The sequence below is a fragment of the Corythoichthys intestinalis genome, chromosome 2 (genome assembly GCF_030265065.1).
Source record: "Corythoichthys intestinalis isolate RoL2023-P3 chromosome 2, ASM3026506v1, whole genome shotgun sequence".
Taxonomy (NCBI): Eukaryota; Metazoa; Chordata; class Actinopteri; order Syngnathiformes; family Syngnathidae; genus Corythoichthys; species Corythoichthys intestinalis.
The window spans coordinates 27,867,752-27,886,639 of NC_080396.1; the positions used below are offsets into that span (position 1 = coordinate 27,867,752).

At 38.8% G+C, this 18,888-nt stretch overlaps 1 protein-coding gene across 3 annotated transcripts in view; it reads right to left on the reverse strand.

Moving 5' to 3' along the window:
- Nucleotides 1-1,873: 1,873 nt before the first annotated feature.
- Nucleotides 1,874-18,888, reverse strand: part of LOC130930814 (inactive dipeptidyl peptidase 10-like) — a 50,463-nt gene continuing 33,448 nt past the window's right edge. For 2 of the 3 annotated variants that reach the window (XM_057858991.1, XM_057858985.1), the window contains exons 18-27: nucleotides 15,448-15,546; nucleotides 15,286-15,355; nucleotides 14,795-14,923; nucleotides 14,658-14,723; nucleotides 12,797-12,851; nucleotides 9,972-10,071; nucleotides 9,809-9,867; nucleotides 4,157-4,229; nucleotides 3,990-4,063; nucleotides 1,874-3,926 (exon numbers count right to left, since the gene is read on the reverse strand). In XM_057858991.1, the coding sequence (XP_057714974.1) occupies nucleotides 3,795-3,926; nucleotides 3,990-4,063; nucleotides 4,157-4,229; nucleotides 9,809-9,867; nucleotides 9,972-10,071; nucleotides 12,797-12,851; nucleotides 14,658-14,723; nucleotides 14,795-14,923; nucleotides 15,286-15,355; nucleotides 15,448-15,546 (857 nt within the window). In that variant the 3' untranslated portion in view covers nucleotides 1,874-3,794. The remainder of the gene's footprint in view (nucleotides 3,927-3,989; nucleotides 4,064-4,156; nucleotides 4,230-9,808; nucleotides 9,868-9,971; nucleotides 10,072-12,796; nucleotides 12,852-14,657; nucleotides 14,724-14,794; nucleotides 14,924-15,285; nucleotides 15,356-15,447; nucleotides 15,547-18,888) is intronic. The other variant, XM_057858979.1, reaches the window with a different exon arrangement.

An 18,888-nucleotide genomic window follows, 5' to 3' on the forward strand; every position in this document is an offset into this window, starting at 1 on the left:
GTCAGATAGAAATTCAAGCATAATTCATACAGGAAAAAAATTATATCAAAAAAGGTTCAAATGAACTACGACCACCTGGATGGCTCCTTACATCTCTCATCAGCCCAGTGACATGATTAGCACTCGCAACAGCGTGCATGCCCACTACTGGCTAACTTGGAACTGAAAGTCTCATCCGCATAAAGACATGATGAGCACACCTGAAGTGTGCACGTCGTCTGCTAGCTAACTCGGAATCTACAGGCAACAATACCTCCACAATTAATTGATCGAATTAATCAGGTGAGACAAAAAAAAGTTTAAAATGGGATTTGAGGATCAATGCAGATACTGTACATCCCTAAAATGTATCTACAAAATTTCATTCTAATCCGTTCAGTAGCACTTTTGACTAGTCACTGTCTTCACCAAAAGAACAAAGCAAGTTTGATCTTGAGCCCTCCCTCTGAGGTGTCTAAAAATAAATTGTATCTTTAGTTTTGTATGTCGAGCATGTCCAAATTTGCTTAATTTCTTATTTTCACCCCACAAATCAACAATATACTTTGTTCACTCGTCATGTGGGTATGATTTTTTATTTTTTATTATTTTTTTTTTTTTATTATTGACCAACCTTCAGTACTTTTTGCGGGAATTCCAACAAAAAACAATGTTTTATGAACGATAAAACAATGGACAAAAAAAAAAAAAAAATCATTTCCAACGCTGAATCGTATGATTAACCATACAGAAAATCACATTGATTTTTAAAGAATTTATTTCCAAATTAGAGTGGAAAATAAGTATTTCGTCACCTACAAACAAGACAGATTTCTGGCTGTGAAAGAGGTTTAACTTCTTCTAACGAGGTCTAACAAGGCTCCACTTGTTACCTGTATTAATGGCACCTGTTGTAACTCATTATCGGTATAAAAGACACCTGTCACACTCCCAACTCCACTATGGCCAAGACCATAGAGCTGTTGAAGGACACCAGAGACAAAATTGTAAACCTGCACCAGGCTCGGAAGACTGAATCTGCAATAGGTAAAACGCTTGGTGTAAAAAAATCAACTGTGGGAGCAATTCTTACAAAATGGAAGACATATAAGACCACTGATAATCTCCCTCGATCTGGGGCTCCATGCAAGATCTCACCCCATGGCGTCAAAATGATAACAAGAACAGTGAGCAAAAATCCCAGAACCACACGGGGGGACCTAGTGAATGACCTACAGAGAGCTGGAACCACAGTAACAAAGGCTATTATCAGTAAGACAATGCGCCACCAGGGACTCAAATCCTGCACTGCCAGACGTGTGCCCCTGCTGAAGCCAGTACACGTCCAGGCCCGTCTGCGGTTCGCAAGAGAGCATTTGGATTATCCAGAAGAGGACTGGGAGACTGTGTTATGGTCAGATGAAACCAAAATAGAACTTCTTGGTAGAAACACAGGTTGTCGTGTTTGGAGGAGAAAGAATACTCAATTGCATCCGAAGAACACCATACCCACTGTGAAGCATGGGGGTGGAAATATCATGCTTTGGGGCTGTTTTTCTGCAAAGGGACCAGGACGACTGATCTGTGTAAAGGAAAGAATGAATGGGGCCATGTATCAAGAGATTTTGAGTGAAAATCTCCTTCCATCAGCAAGGGCATTGAAGATGAGACGTGGCTGGGTCTTTCAGCATGGCAATGATCCCAAACTCACAGCCAGGGCAACAAAGGAGTGGCTTCGTAAGAAGCATTTCAAGGTCCTGGAGTGGCCTAGCCAGTCTCCAGATCTTAACCCCATAGAAAATCTGTCGAGGGAGTTGAAAGTCCGTGTTGCCCAACGACAGCCCCAAAACATCACTGCTCTAGAGAATATATGCATGGATGAATGGGCCAAAATACAAGCAACAGTGTGTGAAAAGCTTGTGAAGAGTTACAGAAAACGTTTGGCCTCCGTTATTGCCAACAAAGGGTACATAACCAAGTATTGAGATGAACTTTTGGTATTGAGTAAATACTTATTTTCCACCATGATTTGCAAATAAATTCTTTAAAATTCAAACAATGGGATTTCCTGTTTTTTTTTTTTTTTTTTTTCGCATTCTGTCTCTCATGGTTGAGGTTTACCCATGTTGACCATTACAGGCCTCTCTAATATTTTCAAGTGGGAGAACTTGCACAATTAGTGGTTGACTAAATACTGTACATAAACAAACTCCATGTGGCTTTTAGGGGATGGGGGGAATGAACTTGGGTTTTTCAAAGCAGAGCCATCAGACTGTTTTAGCTCCTCATAATATACTGTACTTCCTTATACTAAAACATGAAGGTGCGCGGTACAGGATTTTCTGTCCTTGCTCACAGTATGAAACCATCATGCAGGCCACATAATTGGTTTGAGGCGATGAAGGCTGCACAGATGGCCCATTTCTAAAGGTCATGAAGGACGATAAAGGCAAATGTTAGTTCATTTATGAGTTTCTTTCTCTTGAAAATGGGAAAGTTGTGAGTGTAATACCAAAGTTGTTGTTATGACAACCCTCTTCACGTTCACACTGTTGTATGTGTGGGAATGAGTCAACATTGTCATCTAGTGTCCAACTACAGTTCAGGGTGTGAGTTACCAAATGATGCATTCAACAAAAAACGGAAAAACAAACAAACACAATTTTACTTTATTTACAACACAAGTGTAATAACAATATAGGAATTTTACATTACGTGTGTAAATTCATATACTGTATTGTACTATGAACAATCAACATGAAATACAATTTGAACAACACAATGAGACATTTCTTTATTTAGAAGATCCTCAGGATAAACTTTGCTAAATTACAATAGGTGTTGCCTGTCTGCATCTTATCATCTTAAAATGACTGCTAGTACTCTACTGTACTATATTTCTCTAGAAAAAATATTTAAGGGCAAGGCTTCAGGTTAAGGTGTTTGTGTCAACTTTAAATGTTAAGATGTTATTACACCTACTGTACATACACGTACACTTGTTAAAGGGCAATGAGAAACATCACGTTAACATATAAACATTTACGCTGCAACTCTAAAGCTATACATTTTTTACTTTCACGAAAGTGTAAGGCCTAACATTGATGAGTGTATTTCAAGTAACACGCTCAAAAAAATTCACATTCTGCGGACTGAATTGAATGCTTTAAAGCACACAGTCAACACAAGCTGTTAAGTGCACAGTCGCCGTGGTTTAACGACACCAACATTTTTGTTCTCAAATTTTGCACACATTATATCTTTAAGCAAGACTCATCATCTCTAAAAGCAGGTCCTATTGATCTAACTTCCAGAACAGGGCCATTATTCATTTTTTCAGCTTCTAAATAAGGGGTGTCCAAAGTACTGCTCCAGGGCAATCTGCGGCCCACTGGGCATTTTTTGTGACCTGCAACTTGAACTAAAAATAACTTTTGACAGAGGCTGGAATGGTATTTAGAAATAAATAAATAAATAAATAAATAAAAAGGATGAGGAGCAAAACAGCAAGATTTTCTACATATGCAAAGAAACTAGCAAAAACATAAAAATCTTCTCTTTATAGGGATGAATAAATTTACCATAATTTATTTTCAAAAGAAAAATAATTTGTCAAAGTCAATTTTGGCAATAATAAAACTGTTCATTATATTTCATAACTTGACAATAAAATTTTTATTATAGATGAATAATGCACTCTTTAATTGTATGCGACCTTCAGAGGAAAGTTTAGACACCCCTCCTCTTATTCTTCAGTTACTTGTTCTAAAAAATATTGTGCTAAGGATATAAAATACACAACTCTTCTTTGGAGTTCAGTCATCCTCTGCTTGCCCATGCAGTAATGATGATCCATCCAACAGACAACCTCTAAAATAAGCAATCAAAGAATGCCTCAGCTGAATCTGGCTGCGTCTTGACAGGAAGTGGCCCTCATCAGGGTAAATCTGTACCAGAAAGTAAGTAAATATCTTTCAGGAAGTCTTTGGTCATGCAGTCATTTCTTTTACCTGCATGGTGTAGTTGGCGCCAATCCTGATCAAGTGTTTGATAAGCTCCGCTGAGTGTTGAAAGTGAACATTTGCTGTGGAGAAGATCACAACCGTTTTAGTCTACTGCTCAGCAGACACATTAGATTGCATGTTGATTGACATCGGGAATACTATTGTGTGCGTACCATCGGCAGTCCCATGGGCGAGAAACAGAGTTCCTCCCTGCAGGCCTCTCATGTCTGGAAGAACTTTGGACATCTGCATCAATGAAAAACTATTCATTAAAACGACAATGTGAAGCTTTATTGCCACTTTTATGCAATGAATTTAATCGTAAAACATACAGTTGTGGTCAAAAGTTTACATACACTTGTGAAGAACATAATGTCATGGCTCTCTTGAGTTTCCAGTTATTTCTACAACTCTGATTTTTCTCTGATAGAGTGATTGGAACAGATACTTCTTTGTCACAAAAAACATTCATGAAGTTTGGTTCGTTTATGACTTTATTATGGGTGAAAAGAAAAAAGTGATCAAATCTGCTGGGTCAAAAATATACATACAGCAGCGCTAATATTTGGTAACATGTCCCTTGGCCATTTTCACTTCAGTTATGCGCTTTTGGTAGCCATCCACAAGCTTCTGGCAAGCTTGAATTTTGACCACTCCTCTTGACAGAATTGATGCAGTTCAGTTAAATTTGATGGCTTTCTGACATGGACTTGTTTCTTCAGCATTGTTCACAAGTTCTCAATGGGGTTTAAGTCAGGACTTTGGGAAGGCCATTCGAAAACCTTAATTCTAGTCTGATTTAGCCATTCCATTACCATTTTTGATGTGTGTTTGGGGTCATTGTCCTGTTGGAACACCCAACTGCGCCCAAGACCCAATCTTCGGGCTGATGACATTAGGTTATCTTGAAGAATTTGAAGGTAATCCTCCTTCATTATCCCATTTACTCTCTGTAAAGCACCAGTTCCAGTGGCAGCAAAACTGCCCCACAGCATAATACTACCACCACCGCGGTTGATGGTAGGCATGGTGTACTTGGGGTTAAAGGCCTCACCTTTTCTCCTCCAAACATATTGCTGGGCTTTGTGGCCAAACAGCTCGATTTTTGTTTCGTCTGACCACAGAACTTTCCTCCAGAAGATCTTATCTTTGTCCATGTGATCAGCAGCAAACTTCAGTCGAGCCTTAAGGTGCCGCTTTTGGAGCAAGGGCTTCCTTCTTGCACGGCAGCCTCTCAGTCCATGGAGATGCAAAACACGCTTGACTGTGGACACTGACACCTGTGTTCCAACAGCTTCTAATTCTTGGCAGATCTGCTTTTTGGTGATTCTCGGTTGAATCTTCACCCTCCTGACCAATTTTCTCTCAGCAGCAGGTGATTGCTTGCGTTTTCTTCCTGATCGTGGCAGTGAATGCCACGATCAGTGAATGTTTTTTGTGACAAAGAAGTATCTGTTCCAATCACTCTATCAGAGAAAAATCAGAGTTGTAGAAATAACTGGAAACTCAAGAGAACCATGACATTACAGGGTGACCCAAAAAAAGTTTACACTCAGCTGACTGCTTGTTTAAAAGCCATTGAAACATATCTAAATAGGTTGTCATGCTTAAGTGATTCATTAAGGTCACTCAATGCAGCTGGTAATCTCTCATCCCTACAATTCCTGTGCTTCTGCTGAAAATGAAGAAAACTTTAGCTGTACCTGAATTGCTGCGTGCCGGTCTGACACCTACTGAGATTGCAGCAAATCAGGGAATATCCAGATGTGCAGTCTACAAAATTAAAAAGAAGCTGAAAAATACTGGAACAGCCTCACGAAAACTTGGGTCTGGACTTGCCCGATCTGTGCGGACCAAAAAGTTGATTGACAAGGTGATATGTGGCCACCCCAGAGTCCAGATCTCAATCCCCTGGATTATATCATATGGGCAACTGTGGAGGACAGTGCCTGTAAAAAGCCACACCCTTCTGTGGCAGCCTTGGAGAGGTCCATTGTTAGATCTTGGGAAAAGATGACAGCATCCTACATAAAGAAGACCTGTCAAGCGTTCCGCAGGCGCCTGGAGGCTGTTGTGACACTTAAGGGAGGACACATTGAAAAATAGAGTGTACTGTACATGTTCTTTACAATAATGTATAATTTGTGATTAAATTCTAATTCTAAACTGAATAAACATGGCATTTAAGTTGTATTATGGCAGTGTAAACTTTTTTGGGGGTCACTCTGTATGTTCCTCACAAGTGTATGTAAACTTTTGACCACAACTGTACATCTTTATGCTCTGCTGTAAGAAAAATAAACCTCAGTTATCATTACGATAAGTGGGAAAAATGTCTTGAAATGTTGAAAATTGTAAATCAGGATAAAGCCATCGAGTGAAAATGAAAGGCAAACGTGAATCAGCCACACATCTTTTGTTTTCTCTCCCAGTGAAGCGGTTTTCTCATATGGATGTAATTGCTCATGGAAGGGTAAAACTGTTAAATCACAAAGCTGGTATTGCATCAGGTCGCAGACAGGTGCTTCAAGACCTCGTTCGTCCTATCGAGTGTCAGACAGCACTGACATCCTACTTCTTATCGTCCGTAAATCCCGTCTTTAGTCTTTGGATGTCACTTGAAGAGCAACCCCCCACCCTCCTGCCGTCACAGAAATAGTGCACTCTGGCCCAATTCAACACAACCCACATAGAAGATAACCGTCTGCGACCTTCACTTAGTGGACCGTTGTGATTTCTGCCTTGTCCCTTTGCTTGCCTCCAATTCAAAAGGATACAATTGCCACTTTTTTGTCTTTGACCTGAACAGCAATCGAGAATGTACAGTATATAGAATATTGTGTCTAAATTAAGGCTGGGAAATATCACCCAAAAAGGATCACAATTTTTTTCCCGCATTTTTTTTTTTTTTTTAATGAACTTCGTTTTCATGTTTAATGTGAAACGTAGTTTGTATTTTTGTCAACAATATTTGTCATTTTCTATCAGGTTTTTCATTTTGAGGGACTGTTCAAAATCTGCCAAAATAGTCAGATTGCCTATGAATATGTACTGTATATGGTCCATTAAATATGACATGGCTTGATCATCTAGATCAGGGGTCAGGAACCTTTTTGACCGAGAGAGCCAAAACACCCAACATATTTTAAAATGGGATTCCACGAGAGCCATACTGGGTGTGGGTGTGTGTGTGTGTGTGGGGGGGGGTGTATATATATATATATATATATATATATATATATTAGGGCTGTCAAAATTATCGCGTTAACGGCCGGTAATTAATGTTTTTAATTAATCACGTTAAAATATTTGACGCAATTAACGCACATGTCCCGCTCAGACAGTATTCTGCCTTTTGGTAAGTTTTACAGCAAGGCTTTTTGTGCTGACTAACAGCGAACTCTTGTGGTCGCTTTGCGACATGGTTCATTGTTTTCTTGCCAGTTCAATATGGCTGCACGACGTCTCGGGCTGACGCCTACGTTGTAATGTTTTGCTTGTATGATCCTTGGACAAGATTTGTCCGTAAGTATGGTTGTTGTAAATAATGTACATATTATGTTAGTAAGCGAAATGTTATATTTTTTGTATGAGACGCTTTTTGTTTATGTTTAGTGAACCTGTATAGCGTGCTAAGATAACGTTGTTGCTAATACAATGCTTGTGTACTTTTTTTTGTAGTTTTACGACGGTCTAAAGAGGACAATGGTTTGAGGCCATTTTATTAATAAATCAGATGAAAAAGGAAGAAGTCTGATTATCAAGGCGTCGTTCACTAGCTGTCTAGCTTTGGAAAAAGTAGACGCTTCGGAGTGAGGACAGCATAGACAGATTTAAATGACAGTAGAGTGAAATGCCCACTACAGTCCTTATGTACCGTATGTTGAATGTATATATCCATCTTGTGTCTTATCTTTCCATTCCAACAATTTATTTTACAGAATATATATATAATTTACAGAAAAATATGTCATATTTTATAGATGGTTTGAATTGCGATTAATTGCGATTAATTACGATTAATTAATTTTTAAGCTGTAATTAACTCGATTAAAAATTTTAATCGTTTGACAGCCCTAATATATATATATATATATATATAATATATATATATATATATATATATCATATCATATATATCTCATATCATATCATATACAGTGGTACCTCTACATATGAATTTAATTCATTCCAGGACCTGGTTTGTAAGTCGAAATGATCACATGTCGAGCAGAATTTTCCCATAAGAATACATTATAATTTGATTAATTCGTCCCACAGCCCAAAAACCTACTCAAAATCCTTAACAAATACTGCTGGTGCAATTACACATAGACAAACGAATAAATTAAAAATACAAATCAGAATAATATAATAACAATAATAATGTAATAAATCAGGTAGTAATGTGGTAGTTGTGTTTTCATGCTGTTCCTGAATGCGCTGTGTGACTGACGAGAGAGATGGGATTGAGTGGAAAGTTTTTACTTTTTTTCATGTTGTTGTTGCCGTCGGCTACAGTGGACAGTACTCGTGATGTGCTGCACAAGTTCTGAAAAATGTTTTATTAAAAACCTGAAGAAGCTGGTGACTTCCTTGCTGATGTTACAGTAATAATGATAAATTGGAAATAAAAAAGCGTTTTTATTGTCATCTTAACTTACAGAGACTGGCGAACGGAGGTCGGAGGAGACCGGCCATCGTGCCAATTCACTCACACACACACTCCGCTCATATTTTTCAATCGTTTCCTTCTTAATTTCGTCATTTGTCTATGATGATATGCTGGAAATACAATGACAAGTCAAATTTTACGTCGGATGTCGAAAGGATCGCATGTCGGGGTACCACTGAAGATATTTATTAGTATTTCTGACTTTATATTCTGTTGCCAGTTTGTCAAGAGTCGATTTTGTGAGCAGTTTTTTTTTTTTTGGTGAATGTATTTCAACGCATCAGACTGGAGTGAGAGTGAGGTCATGCTCGACTTTTACGAGTAGTCAATAAGTTATTATTTTAATAAATCTTTAGAAAACAACAAAGAAAGCCTAACATCCTTACAATGTTACAATTGTTGCTCAGTTGCGCACTCACCATTTGGAAAATACCAAATAGATACACGGTGACACGCTGTGTATATTTCCTGGAACAACCAGGGGGACGTGTGCATAACAGTAGCCGAGACAGGTGGAGCCTCTCAGGGCAGTCTTTTTATGAGTTTCGCTGGCGAAAAGGTCATGAAAGTGAAACCGATTGCGCATCTGTGTGACTCGGGGTACCATGCAGTTCACTTTTGTTTAACTTTCCCCTACGCATTTTTTCTATACTTCAGTTCGCTCGGCATTGGGTTAGGAGGGGCCACCCCCGCTGCTGGCTGAGCGAATACTTGCGAGCTCTGTAACCACGCAATTTTGTGCAATTCGCCACGAGAGGACCACCAATGGGCACCGAATTGTAGCACATTATTGCGACGTACAATTGAAGTGTCCAAGATCAATGTGTCCATCAGCTCATCACAACTCGTACATGTCAAGCAAGCCGGCCGGTCCTACATTTAAGATTTAGGGTTAGCGGAGAGCCAGACGCACTCATGCTTCCTGACCCCTGACCTAGATCGCTCTAAAATTGTTTCTTCAAATCTTCAACTCAATTATAAAATCACCCAACTCTAGTCTACATGTCAGATAAACTGTGGAAGGACTTCTTCTGTGAGATAGTGTAAAAGGCAAGGGCCGTAGACACACGCTTTAGTTTTAGGCATTAATGAACTTTAAAACCCTTTTGGGATGAATTACAATGAAAAGTGGGTGCTAGAAACAACTCACTTGATATCTGTTTTCCTCAATTGAAGGCAATCCAAAATATCGCTCTGAGAATGCAGACGCTGGAAGCAATAAAGAAGCAGAGAAAAAAAACAGCACATCAATCCAGGAATTGTGCCTGATTTACATTCATTCTCCATGTGAAGGATTTGAATTAAACGCTCACCATACATGGTCCAGTCAACAACAGGAGACTGCGCTGCGGCACATCGGATCATCCCTTCTGTTGACTTGAGCAGCATGAGTGTCAAGTAACCACCATAGTCCTGCAGACGCACAGTTGCTTTAAATTCACACTAATATTTACTTGTACGATGAATTAATTATATTAATCTGGGTTTGTAGTTCAACTATTCACTCAAGTAAGCTCTATGCGCAAAACCTTTCTTATACTGTACAGTAGTACACGAAATGGCCGAATACTAAAAACAAAAGCAACTTGAATTTGTTGATATAGCACACGGTATAGTCTCCCATAGAGATGTCCCGATCGATCGGCATCCCGATCGATATCGGAATCGGCAAAAAATTATCGGCCTTTTTTTAACATGTATATATATATATATTTATTTTTAAATTAAATCGTTTTCTAATTGTATTTAACGTTACTGACATAATATGTTACACTCATCCAGAGTCTTTAGTTTAGGCTTAAGATAGGGTTATCAAATTTATCCCGATAACGGCGGTAATTAATTTTTTAAAAAATGTATCACATTAAAATATTTAATGCAATTAATGCATGCGCTGCACGACCCACTCACGCATTGTCGCGCACAATCTGTAATGGCGCCGTTTTACCTACATAGAGAGCTAAAAGGCAGCGTAAAATGAGTAGAGTGAATTTTGGCAGCCTTAGGAGCCTTTATTTATTTGGCTAAAGCCTTACATTTATTTGGCTAAAGCCTTACAATCCCTCTCCCTACGATTAGAGATATCGTGGGAAGCAATGTGGGGAAGCAAGGTGGCAATTGATCTTTTTTTTAACAGCCAATGTTATTTCCCAACGCAGAGAAGATATATCAATTGGTGGTACTACGCACAGTCATGGTTGCTAAAGACGTGTTACATCCACCCATCATGCATTTGGGCATGGCGACAGTATCATTTACTGAAAGCTCAACAAATACACTAGATGGCAATATTTAGTCACAATATACAAAGTCACAAGTCTTTCTATCCGTGGATCCCTCTCACAGAAAGAATGTTAATAATGTAAATGCCATCTTGAGGATTTATCGTCATAATAAAAAATTACAGTACTTATGTACTGTATGTTGAATGTATATATTCGTCCGAGTTTTATTCATTTTTTTCTTAATGCATTGCCAAAATGTATATGATCGGGAAAGATTATCAGGAATGATTGGAATTGAATCGGGAGCACAAAAAAGCAATCGGATCGGGAAATATCGGGATCGGCAGATACTCAAACTAAAACGATCTGGATCGGATCGGGAGCAAAAAAAACATGATCGGAACAACCCTAGTCCAAGATACAGTGGTGCCCTGAGATAAGAGTGCCTTGACATCTTTTTCTTTTTTTTTATGGATGCGCATGGGGCGCATCTTGATAGATTTTTGTTTTGTTTGTTGGTTGGGTGGGGGGTCTTTAACGTGAGAGAAAATCGCAGATAAACCCCATCTTCAGACCCTACTTTTCAATGCTGGTCACTGTCAATTAGGGGTGTGACGAAATATCGAAATGGTGATATATCGTGATACTTTGCATCCCAAAAGGTTATCGATATGCTCCTGCCAAGAATCGAGATATTGTTTTAAAAAAAGGTGTCAATGTGTAAAAAAACTAAATAAAAAGGAACCAACATGTTGCTACGAAAATCTTCCACCGAAATGGTGTCTCAGTTATGTATAAGGCTGCATTGACGGTGCTCGACGCCCAATCCATTTGGACTGGGAACGTTTGTTTATTCGAAACCAGACCATTCACGGTCATTCTGTCCGATTTTGTCACTTGCTGTTCATTTTAGAGCATTTACATGTCATTTCCTGTTAGGTCACTGTCTATTCATTCGGGTGATTCCCAGGTCACTTACTGTTCTGTAACTAAATAGGAAGTGACCCATAAAATACCCCAAAATCAACAGGAAGTAACTGAAAATTAACAGGTAAATTACCTTAAATGGCCCAAAATTACCTCATTGCCTGGCATTGGCTGCCACTGACGGCCATAGACATTCGTTCATTCGCTGCCATCCGTCCCACTTCAAACGGATTGGACGTCTACTATTGATAAACTCATTCCAATTCACAGCAAAAGCTTGTTATTCTGTTTATCAGTTTGGTCAGGAAATCATTGTAGGATTTTTTACAATGTATCGATAATCGCTGTATCGCCATATCGTCGCTATCGTGACCTTTGTATCGCAAATCGTATCATATTGTGAGGTACCAAGAGATTCCCACTCCTACTGTCAATTCATATTCGTTTCCTTACAACTCCCAAAATATCCTACAGAAGAATCAGGAAGGACCAAACATTCTACAGTTAAATGCGCTTGCATTGTCTGTGTTTGCAATTATCACTGTTTTTATACCGTACAATACTGTACGAAATATATATTTGTGTATAACATATGCATTTTTTCATGTTTAGAGTTTTTTTTGGTAAATGGTGTTATACTTATATAGCGCTTTTCCACCTTTCAAGGCGCTCAAAGCGCTTTACACTATCTCACCATCCACTGACTGACGCAGCACCAGGAGCAACGTGGGGTTCAGTATCTTGCTCAAGGACACTTAGACGAGTTCATCAGGGCAAAGAATCGAACCTACAACTTCTGGGTTGGAGGGACAACTACTCTACCACTGAGCCACGCCACCCCACATTTTGCTGATAGCAATACCAATGTACTACAATACAGAAGCGTTGCAAAACAAGTGTTATGAGCATGCTCACAAATCACAAAACCTGGATCTAAAGGCACAACTGTACAGTCAAGCTGAATAAATGATATGAGCAGTTCAGACCTCGCCAAAAACACCGACCCTGGTGGGGTCGATGAAGGGCAGCTTCAGCAAGTACCTATAGAGAGAAAATATTTTATCAAGCGTCTGAGGAAATAAAACCACAAGAGCCATAAATTCCTTGTTATTCAGTCTGAGAACAAACAGCCTGTCATCACAATCAATTTTGAAAAGTAAACAAGAAAGCTTATAATCAGGACAGACTGCTTGAAATGTGTTGACTGAATCCCCTCACAAAGAGTCATTGAACATTTCACTTTTCTTTCCAATTCATTCAATGCCAGCCATTATGAATGACAAGTGATTCTGTGCCAACCATTTTATGAAATGCAGGTGGTTCTCCCAAAGAAATGTGCCTTTTGTGAAATGGCACATATTAAGTGATTTTGCTGTTAATATACACAGTATATATCCATATTTTTTGTGACATTTGTGGTGTTATTCAGGCCACTCATAACATGTCATATGGCAGAAAACACAGACGAGACTGAAAAAGCAGTTTCTGCCCTTGCAGTCTTCTTTAAAAGAAACTACAGTATTTTAAGCCAAAACAACGGTTGTGTTTGATAGAACAATATGTCTATATGCTGCCATACCAGATTCATGGCGCATTAAGCCCCCGAACTATTTTTAATTTGTCCATTTTTCCCTGGAAACCCGTTTACAGATGTCGCGCAACCGCTTTTGTTTCAACCCAGCCATAAAATGAAGGTAATTAATTATATTTAATATTCAAAATCCCTGTCATTTTTGGCTTAGAATCATTAATTGATGTCTTATATTTCTTTTTTTTTTTTTTTTTATGAATTTTAAAAATTATTCACTCGAGTATTTTAAACTTTTAAACAAATTACGTCACAATGAAAAAAAATGGTGTCTGTAAAAAAGTCACGGATATCTACCTCATAACTATCGCTTAATTGTATTCTTTTTTTTTTTTTTTTTTTTTTTTTAATTGTTACTGTCGCATTTTCTCTGATGTTAGATGACAAATAATCGATCCAAAGAAAGAATTGAAAAAAAAGTTTAAAAGGGTCAATATATGAAAACGAAAATCTTGACCACTCTTTATGTCTGAGATTTCTGCATCGCAACCCTTATTATATTACCATGTTTCACCCATAAAATCCCCCAAAAATCTGGCTGTGGCCATTCACATCTGTGTCTTGACACTCCATGATACATGCTACATGGAGTTTTTGGATCGAAACAAGGTAAGTAAGCAATAATATCTTGTTAAAATCATGGCGTCTTTAATTCTGCTCTCTCGTGCTCTCACCTCCAGTTAGGGTTGTGCTGTTTAAAAATATATATATTTTTTTTTAAATGCCCTCCCGTTCAAAATTTTTCTTCCCCAGAAAATAGATATTTTAAGCTTTCTAATGATGTATCACACATGTATATTGGACAATTTTGAAATTTGGTCAAATTAGGGGTCTCAGAGCGGAACTTCAAGTCCCCTGAGTGTTTTTCGCCATATACTTTTGTTAACTGCCACTACACATACTCTGCAAATACTTTACATGCAGTATACCAGTACATTGTTTGGTCAAGTGTAAAATGCTTAAACTTGTCCGACTCCCACCCAGTGGCAAATACCGCCACTTTGTATTGATACCCTCGTTACCCTGTTAGGTGCAGTCACAACACAAGTTGGATCTCATTCTAAAATGATGACCATCTATTAGCAATGTTGTCTCATCAACCTCTGCTCCAAACTTGGAATTCTTGATTGAGGAGTCTCAAGCACCTTCACGTCTTGGCAGTGAACATTTGGATTGTAAAAAATATATATATAAATGCTGGCACTCAATGAGTTAAGAGGAGATTTTAGTATGCTTGTTATTTTCTTGATATTACGTACGCCAGAGCAGCTATCTGGTCCTCAACGTCCACCTGCCCAATATTCTGATGGAGTTGCTGCAACATCCTGTATTGTGAAAATTTAAATGAGCTGCACATCCATCACACAGACATCCAATTTGGAACAAATCCACATACCTTTGACCTTGGAACGCTGAACCCCGACCGTCGAGCTGAGCTATAATCACCTCCTCTGACCCCACCAGCACCCAACCCCAGTCCAGTCTAAACTCTTCTGTGACCGCCTGACCCCCAGGAAAGCTGCCACTATTTGGGGAAAAAGTCATGTTAGTGCACAAAAAAACTAAAATGATTTTAATCACCATTAAAAAAAATAATAAATTGAGCTAATGGTGTACTAAAATGATTTGTGCAGGGTAACCTCTGCCCAAATTAGCAAGCATTACCGCAAGTCAGTGCTAATGATAATATGATGTGCTTAAAATGGCTAACGTATTTATCATTCTGTGACAGGTTTAAAATGAAAATATCCAGAAGGCCGCACCACTACAATGGGAATAAATGAAACTCTAGGATGGGATGTGCCTATTAATTTGAGATGATAGCTAGCCTGCAGCTATGGTGGCAGTTCAAAGTGTGAAGGTCGCCATGGAAGAAACAATACCCACATGATGAGCAGAAGGCCATAGAGGGAGGACTCAGAGAAATCAAGAGGAAGGATGAGCTTCAGAGGCAGTTCTACATGTGAGAGAGCACAGGCGCGTAAATCCCTCTCACATCATCATTTTCACCCTTGGTTAGCACATGAATGCACATCTCCTTGTTCCTACCAAAGTTGTTCTGATGGATGGTGTGGAATTGTGTCTGACCCGTTGTTTTGGAGGACAGGACTGACCACAGAAGGTCATTGTTCTCCAGGATCGAATAGGCTGATGAAAGATGGTCATAAAAAGCAGGAAATGACAAATTAGACATGACAAAATACCGCCTGACAACTAACAAACAAATGTTATATTCTCCTTCTCTCTTGGTCTTTAAAGATTCATCTCAACTTATCATAAAAAATAGGCACTGTGTTCAGAAACACATGATGACAATAACTTTACAGGGTCTTTACTCATAAAGCATGATGCTAAATTCACTGCATGGCCAAAATATTGGGACACCTTGGAGTTGGCAGCCCTGCGCTATTCTCAAATAACTTTCAAGAAGTTAAGTGTCTAGAATTTGCTGAAGAACATTTATGAAGTCAGAGGTCAGTGGTGACTGGCTGATTTTTTTTTTAGTTCATCACAATGCTGTTTCAGGTTAGTGCTCTTTTGCATCAAATTCAGCCAAGCATGCTGAATTGACCTTGTGTTGTGCACTAGAGTAAAGTCATACTGGAACACTAAAGTTTTACCCTGACAATGATTCAAAGATTCAGGGTGAACAGAGGATTAAAGCAAGGTTCCATATATTTATTTTACTTTGTTTGACTTTGTCGATTCTTGCATAATTTCACTGATTTCCCCCCGATAAATTCAATTGAAAGTAAAAATTAAAATGGAAAGATAACACTTTTATCATCTTTCTCCCATTGGAAATAATACCATATTGGCCCGAATATAAGACGGCCCTGATTATAAGACCCTCTTTTTCAAGACACAAGTTTGAAAAAAGACTTTTTGAACACCAAATTAATTTTTATACAAAAAAATAATTACAGTGCATCCGAAACAAATGATTATAACAATATATTTGAGAGAAAAAGCATGTTATTTTGCCTTATTCAAATCTTAATATCTGAACATTTAAATATGTAAACTAAAGTGCAATCACATTTGTAAATGAATTGCTTGTATTTTTGAAATGTAAATAAACCAATCTAATTTGATAAAACAACAAAATTGCAATAACTGCATTAACCATCAAAGTGAAGACTAACTTTAACTGTAGTCTTTAAACAAATCTGAATAAGGAAAAACATTGCAATAAAATAATGCAAACTGGTTAAACTTGAAAGTAGCTGAGATCTGTCATGACAGAACATCGCTTCAATGATATCATGCGCCATCTAGAGTCGTGAATGGGGAGAGTAGCTGAGATCTCTCATGACAGAACATCGCTTCAATGATGTCTGGCGCCATCTACCGTCGTGAATGGGTATAATGTCTAGACCGCGAATATAAGACGACCCTCTCTTTTTCAGTCTTATTTCAATGCAAAAAAATACCGTCTTATATTCGGGCCAATACGGTATGTGTTTAAATAATTGAAAAACGACGGAATTTCATTTTTCTGTTGTGTTGTAGTGGAGAATAATGTAAATCAAAGCCATTATATCCAGGAAGTAACCGCCTGACAAGGGGCAGACATTTTATCAATACCAGTTGGCTATTTTAGCCAATCAAATGTAAATATCTCAGATTGCTCGCCCTTCCTCCTGATGTCAATAGCCGCCTTCACATTGTAGGAACTATCCGCAATTCCTAGAACGTTTTGGGGGACGATGACGTCATTTTGTGTGTTCGCACATGTAGGAACTAGGGACCAGGAACTCCATTTTAGTTCCTACTCTGAGGTCACGACTTTTCGTTGGACCGTAGGAACTCGATTATGTACAGTTGTGGTCAAAAGTTTACATACACTTGTGAAGAACATAACGTCATGGCTCTCTTGAGTTTCCAGTTATTTCTACAACTCTGATTTTTCTCTGATAGAGTGATTGGAACAAATACTTCTTTGTCACAAAAAACATTCATGAAGTTTGGTTCTTTTATGACTTTATCATGGGTGAACAGAAAAAAGTGATCAAATCTGCTGGGTCAAAAATATACATACAGCAGCGCTAATATTTGGTAACATGTCCCTTGGCCATTTTCACTTCAATTAAGCGCTTTTGGTAGCCATCCACAAGCTTCTGGCAAGCTTCTGGTTGAATCTTTGACCACTCCTCTTGACAGAATTGGTGCAGTTCAGTTAAATTTGATGGCTTTCTGACATGGACTTGTTTCTTCAGCATTGTCCACAAGTTCTCAATGGGGTTTAAGTCAGGACTTTGGGAAGGCCATTCGAAAACCTTAATTCTAGCCTGATTTAGCCATTCCATTACCACTTTTAATGTGTGTTTGGGGTCATTGTCCTGTTGGTACACCCAACTGCTCCCCTCGGGCTATTGACGTTAGGTTATCTTGAAGAATTTGAAGGTAATCCTCCTTCTTCATTATCCCATTTACTCTCTGTAAAGCACCAGTTCCATTGGCAGCAAAACTGCCCCACAGCTTAATACTACCACCACCGTGCTTGACGGTAGGCATGGTGTACTTGGGGTTAAAGGCCTCACCTTTTCTCCTCCAAACATATTGCTGGGCATTGTGGCCAAACTGCTCGATTTTTGTTTCATCTGACCACAGAACTTTCCTCCAGAAGGTCTTATCTTTGTCCATGTGATCAGCAGCAAACTTCAGTCGAGCCTTAAGGTGCCGCTTTTGGAGCAATGGCTTCCTTCTTGCACGGCAGCCTCTCAGTCCATGGAGATGCAAAACACGCTTGACTGTGGACACTGACACCTGTGTTCCAGCAGCTTCTAATTCTTGGCAGATCTGCTTTTTGGTGATTCTCGGTTGAATCTTCACCCTCCTGACCAATTTTCTCTCAGCAGCAGGTGATAGCTTGCGTTTTCTTCCTGATCGTGGCAGTGACAAAACAGTGCCATGCACTATATACTTACAAACATTTGTTTGCACTGTTGCTCTTGGGACCTGCAGCTGCTTTGAAATGGCTCCAAGTGACTTTCCTGACTTGTTCAGGTCAATGATTCACTTTTTTTTTAATTTTTGACCCAGCAGATTTGATCACTTTTTCTGTTAACCCATAATAAAGTCATAAAAGAACCAAACTTCATGAATGTTTTTAGTGACAAAGAAGTATCTGTTCCAATCACTCTATCAGAGAAAAATCAGAGTTGTAGAAATAACTGGAAACTCAAGAGAGCCATGACATTATGTTCTTCCCAAGTGTATGTAAACTTTTGACCACAACTGTAGGTGTTTGGTATTTCGCTGAAATCAGCAGCTACGCCCCTTCCATACATGTGTCTCGAGATGCCGCCATATTAAAAAAAAAGAAAAAAAAAAACCCTGTACTAAATCTTTGTGCTCTTCCAGTCTCGTCATTAGATGCTGGATTTGCTCACCGGTGGAAACGATTCCCTTCAAACATGCAAGAATTGCCACTGTGTCCATGACGCCCTCCATTTCATTGTTTTCCATTCAGCTTAGTTTTCACGG